Source organism: Alligator sinensis, unplaced genomic scaffold, assembly GCF_000455745.1.
Source record: "Alligator sinensis unplaced genomic scaffold, ASM45574v1 scaffold1354_1, whole genome shotgun sequence".
NCBI lineage: Eukaryota > Metazoa > Chordata > Crocodylia > Alligatoridae > Alligator > Alligator sinensis.
Window position 1 is genome coordinate 475842 of NW_005842344.1, and position 5368 is coordinate 481209.

Sequence of the window (5368 nt, forward strand, 5' to 3'; positions counted from 1 at the left end):
TGCTCCTGTATACCTTACAGCTGCTGCTCGACAACATGCGCGCAGGTAGCTGACAACTGATTGTCTTGAGTGGAAAACGCAGTTTCCAAGCCACCCCTCAACACTTAACAAAAAGCCATGCTAACTGCACTTTTCCTGTGCTCCTCAACGCCCGGCCATGGAAAGATTTAGACTTGCAAAATAAGCAGCATTTGGAGTTAAGAACCTGCACATTTACCAGCGTTTACAATCATGTCATACTTCTCAAAACGAAAGTTGGATGTTTTGTGTTTTGGGAAGGAGAGCGGCCGGTTTTTTAAAAAAATGCCTAGATTAATTGACTGAAAAGAAAATGTGTATGATTTTAACGTGTTAAACGCAGAATTAATTTGATTTGATTTTTTTGCCACTTGCTTAATACTTTGGGGGACTACCCAATCTGAAAAGTCTGCCATATACCAATAATCAAGAACTACAAATTCAATTCAATACCCACAAGAAATCTTCTCAATTACAGCAATTTTCCTCAGCCGAGCTAATGGTACCCCGAGGTATTGCATCCTGGTTAAAACTCTCCGGAGTACAATTCCCTGCGAACAGCGGCTATGGGAAGCCTCTTTTAGCACCAACCCTATTACGCCTTTTACTGGGTTCAGTCTAAAAGCCGTTGGGGAGGCACTTCTACCAGCACCAGGAGCACTGGTAATTACTCGACTCCCACCACACATGAAAAATATTCAAATCTGCTGCAAGCCTCTTGCATTTTTTCCACCCATTTACCTCTTTTTTGCTGCATGTCCTGTGACCCTCCTGAAAAGGACTCTTGTTGAGCTGGTGTCATCGTACTCTGATGCAAGGCAGAATCAGAATTGGTCCTGTACAAAAGAAAGAAATCCGTTACCTTTTCTAATGAACAATGCTCTGAGTCACAGGGGAATGTCACCCGATTCAGAAAACCTGCGCTTTGCTACTGTGAAATATTATGCCGAGATGATGCTGGGCAAAAATTTCTAATGAAGTAATCAAATAACTGCACAGAGCACCATTTATTGCAGGTTTAAAATAAGTGTTTCAGTGGAAGGAGTTTAACAGGAAGCAAAGACAAATTAATTGCTACGGTTTGAAAGCCATTTGGAAGGTACTGCTTTAATAATAAGCATTACTTTCCTAGTTTAGAACAATTTATCAACATTACGTATGTTATTTCAGGGCTTGTCTATGAAGAAGCCACTGCCCCATTTCGTGGCGAAGGACACCAGCTTGCCCAGGAAAACAAAAAGAGTCTGTTTTATGGCCCAGATTAAACTGCAGGGGACCCAGGAGCCAGTCCGATGCCTAAACCATACCACTCACTTCTGCACGATGCAGCCTCCTCAGACAGGTGAGCAATGAATACTCGAGGGGCAGGAGCAGGAACACGAGGAGTGGGAAGAGGCGACTCTCACTGCTTGTGATAGGAGACTAATCCTGCTTCTAACGTGGTAGGAAAAGTCTCAGACTCTCTAACTAAAAGCGAGGAGCATCTTACCCCTCCATAGACAGAAGCCTGGCAAGCTTTTCAGTCAAAGACCTGATCCACCTTAAGGTTTTTGCTTTGTTGCCTTTTGAATAGCATCTAAAAAATCCATACAGTTGCTAAAAACAAAGACCCGGAGTCAATACAAATCATGGTAATCCAGACTACTGAGAGCTGCCAATTACTATGGGGAAAAAATAAAGGCATATTTCTTCCACATCAAGAGACCAACATCGCATCCAAACCCTGGCCCAATACTAATACAGATAAAACGATGCCACTGACCTTCTCCAGCTTGTATCTGACGGAGGGGACAGATACACTGTTCCATACGGACAACTGTCCACGTGATTCAATTAGTTAAGGGCAGAAAACTAGGAACTTGTTTAAAAAACAGACCTATTTGAAACCTTTTTTTTATTTTACCAAGTAATAATTTAAGTTACCTTGTTAAAGCCAATATGCTCTCAACTGAGACAAGTGAAGAGCATTTCTTGTCGAGGACATGCCACGTTCAGGATGACATGTGAAACATAATATGCACGTGAATGGTGGCTTCACTGGAGATTCCTATTTAAAAGTTCAAGCCAGACAGCACAGAAGCAGAACCGCTTTACATGTATGGCACAACCCAAATGTAGTAGTACTCTCTCCCCACTTTTGCAGTCGATTCTCAACTTCCTCCCATGCGGTCACACTTTCCTTTGCTTGGCACCTTGCTGCCTTGGGCTGAAAGCACGTTGCACCAAGTACTCCCCCTGCTCCCCGTCCTACACATGGGTTGACAGGAGATTCCTATACAGGACATGAAATATGCAGCCTTGGTAAGCAGGTCCTCTTAATTTAATGCAATTTACATCTTCTGACTTTATTCCGCCTACACACCTCTCCCTTTGCCACATGAACAGTAATATCTATTCCCTTCTTGCCTACGAGTCGTATTATAGCTTTCGCCTGATGGGAACCAGCTCACTGAAAAAAACCAAGGGCCCTCTTAACCAGAGAGCCAGCAGCAGCCTTGAGCTGCATTTCCAGTAGCCGAGAGGCCTGCCTCTGCCCTCTTGATGGGGAGCTGTCCCTCCGTGCTCCCCCACTCCCTCGTCTCCTTTAGCCCTATCAAGCCAGTCTGGTATTGTCACATTTTAAAAGCTGGCCAACCTTTTAAGCAGTAAGCTAATTAAGTCTTACGGCTGGCAGGATGTTTATCAGATGCTAACCAGATATGAGTCAGCTTCCAATAAAAAAAAATAGTGATTAGATCCAATGAATCCTTCAGTCCTGGTCCTCTTCAGTTCTGGAAGATTCAGTCTTACCAGTGCTCCCATTCTGCACTTCTTTCATACTCTTCAGAGCATCTCAATAACTAAATGTCTCAACAAACTTCCCCCAGCTGGCTCAGCTCGGCGGGCCACACAGGCCCGCAAAGAGATTCTGATTTAGCCCACGGGCTGTAAGTTGCTGATCCCGGTTACAAAGTCCTATTGTCCCAGTTTACAGCTACAGAAACTGAGACGCGGTGGAGGCAAGAGGAGGATTTGTGAAAGATTAAGCATGTATAGGGCTAATGACACAATCCAACTATATTAGCTTGGAAAACAGCTTTGAAAGGAAAATGGTATTACCTTCCTGTGGTTAGGAAACAACTTCCCCACCAAGCAAGTTATTCTGCAGCTGTCCTATACTGGATCTGTAGCTTGTTCCTGTAAGACAGTCGACTGTGAGAGCGGACTGGACTTCTCGTGTGATCCTGTGTGGAAGTGTTTATGTCACAGTCACACTGTGAATCAGTGGCAAAACCAAAATTAACTCATGTACGCCTTTCTCTACAACGTGGGGGGTTGTTCTTTTCAAAGCTCACTGTAAAAACAGGCTTGCATGACATATTATTGATGCTGACAAAGGCATAAACCAAAGGATATCTGCCGCCCGTGTTTGTCCACAGACAGCGGGCGCCGGTGTGGTGACCCAAGGCGGTTTCTGTCACGGTACACTCTGTCCACCAGACCATGATGCCGAGTCGTTCTACTCGTATCCAATCCAGACGACTGAAAAGGGGTCTAAAGGAGACACAAAGTTATCAGAAGAAAAAGGCATGTAGAAACCACCTGCCCAGGGTCAACGTAACCCAGCCAGGCCCAATTCTGTGTGCACTATGAAGACTGGGGGGATTTTGATTTTAATAATAATCATCATCATAAACCTGACTGCTACGGACAGACTATCCCACGCAACTCTTTCCTTCAAATACAATTTTAACCAGTTAAAAGGATCACCTATGGAAACGTACACCCCCGGAAATGACCTGCCAAAACAGAGGTTAGCAACAGGGGGAGGCAGAGTCAGACCGCCGTTCCACCTGAATTAACAATATTTTTTTTTCAGACTTCACGTCCCCAAACTGCTTTAAAGTATCAGGATTGAAAGCAACAGGGAGAGTAACCTTTGAGCCTTCTGACCCCACCGGTGGCAGGTCAGTGCGTGCTTACGTTACCCCTGGCGTAGCATGCAGCATGCACCCAGAAGGAGCATGCCGACAAACAGATGAAATTCAACTAGGAAGGTAAAAGATGCAGGAAGGGAATGCACAGTAACTCCTCGCGTTCACTTGACGCTCGGCAGGAACTCTGTTTCTCAAGGCCTTCTCTCACCTTGCTCCTCTCACCATCTATTATCTTAAGGGGACACTGATGAAAAAACCAAACCAAACCAAACCATCAAGGCATTTCCTTCCCCATGTTGCTAACAAAGATCAGTCAAACGTTAAAAAAAATTAAAATTGAACGTAATTTTCAAAAATCTCATTCAGGCTGGGCTGGGAACCCAGGCTGCTCAGGTCCCCTCCTCGGATCTCATCAGAAGCACAGATCTGCGGGAGAGTTTTACTTATTGGCAGTGGATTTTGCGGAGCCTGAAGGTAGAGAGCGAGGACTGGCAAGCCATGCCCACTCTACAACCAAGTGTGCCTCTACTACCCCCTCCCTGCAGCGCACGAGCGTGAAGGCAGAATGTTTGGCCTCTCCTCGTACTTCAATAGTTGTCCGTGGGCCACCTGGGAAAAGCTACACACTCCCCCACTTCTTGCCAACAGGAACAGCTTTGCTGACTCCCTCAGCTCCATCTGCTTGGAAATCCTAGATTTGCTCCTTCATTCAAGTCCTGCATGTAGCAAACATGCTGCCCTGTTTGCCAACCCACAAGGCCATCTGGCCCCTACACTCATTTATCTTTAAAAAACTGCCCAATCTAAACCATTTAGACATTTAAAAAGTCCTGCTCTTACAGTCTTAGCTTTATTTTTAAATGCCCTATTATTTGCAATATCCTCTTGGAAACATCTTGCCCCAGGGATTTGACCCTTTTCTATTTGGCAAACATCACTCCTGTTCCCGGTACGTGCACGCACCCTGCGCTAATAAAACTAGCACCGAAGCGCCTGTGCTGTTGATCCCCTTGCCCAGCACCACTATTCTTTGTCTTCAGCAAGAAATTGTCCCGGTCTAAGAAAAGCGTATTTATAAAGTGCAGAGCCAGCACAGAACAGCTGGGTTGTGCCTTTTCTCCATACAAACGGTAACTAGCTGTAATATCTGCCAGTTTAATTTCTTAATGGCACCCGTGGTTGCATAAGGATTTAAAATCCAATAGACTCTTCAAATGGTATTTCAAATGTACCTACGTGGCCACATCTCTGGCTACAACTACCAAACATATCCCATATGTATCTGTTAAAGGATCGGTGTCAGGAACAAGAACGACACCCACAACAACCAAAGACCTCTTCATTGCACTCTCGCCTCCTCAGTCCGGCCACCCAAAAACCAACGCGAATCGGACTTCAGGGGATGAGTGCTGTGGAGGCCAACGGGAGCAGGA

At 45.2% G+C, this 5368-nt stretch overlaps 1 protein-coding gene across 9 annotated transcripts in view; it reads right to left on the minus strand.

Moving 5' to 3' along the window:
- The window catches only part of CRTC1 (CREB regulated transcription coactivator 1), a 60220-nt gene that overhangs the window by 34698 nt on the left and 20154 nt on the right, over positions 1-5368 (minus strand). For all 9 annotated transcript variants that reach the window (XR_003095293.1, XR_003095292.1, XM_025210288.1 and 6 more), the window contains exons 3-5: positions 3415-3552; positions 1781-1842; positions 760-854 (exon numbers count right to left, since the gene is read on the minus strand). Coding sequence is in view for 7 of the 9 variants with exons in the window: in XM_025210288.1 (XP_025066073.1) it covers positions 760-854; positions 1781-1842; positions 3415-3552 (295 nt within the window). In the remaining 2 variants the exon portion in view is untranslated. The remainder of the gene's footprint in view (positions 1-759; positions 855-1780; positions 1843-3414; positions 3553-5368) is intronic.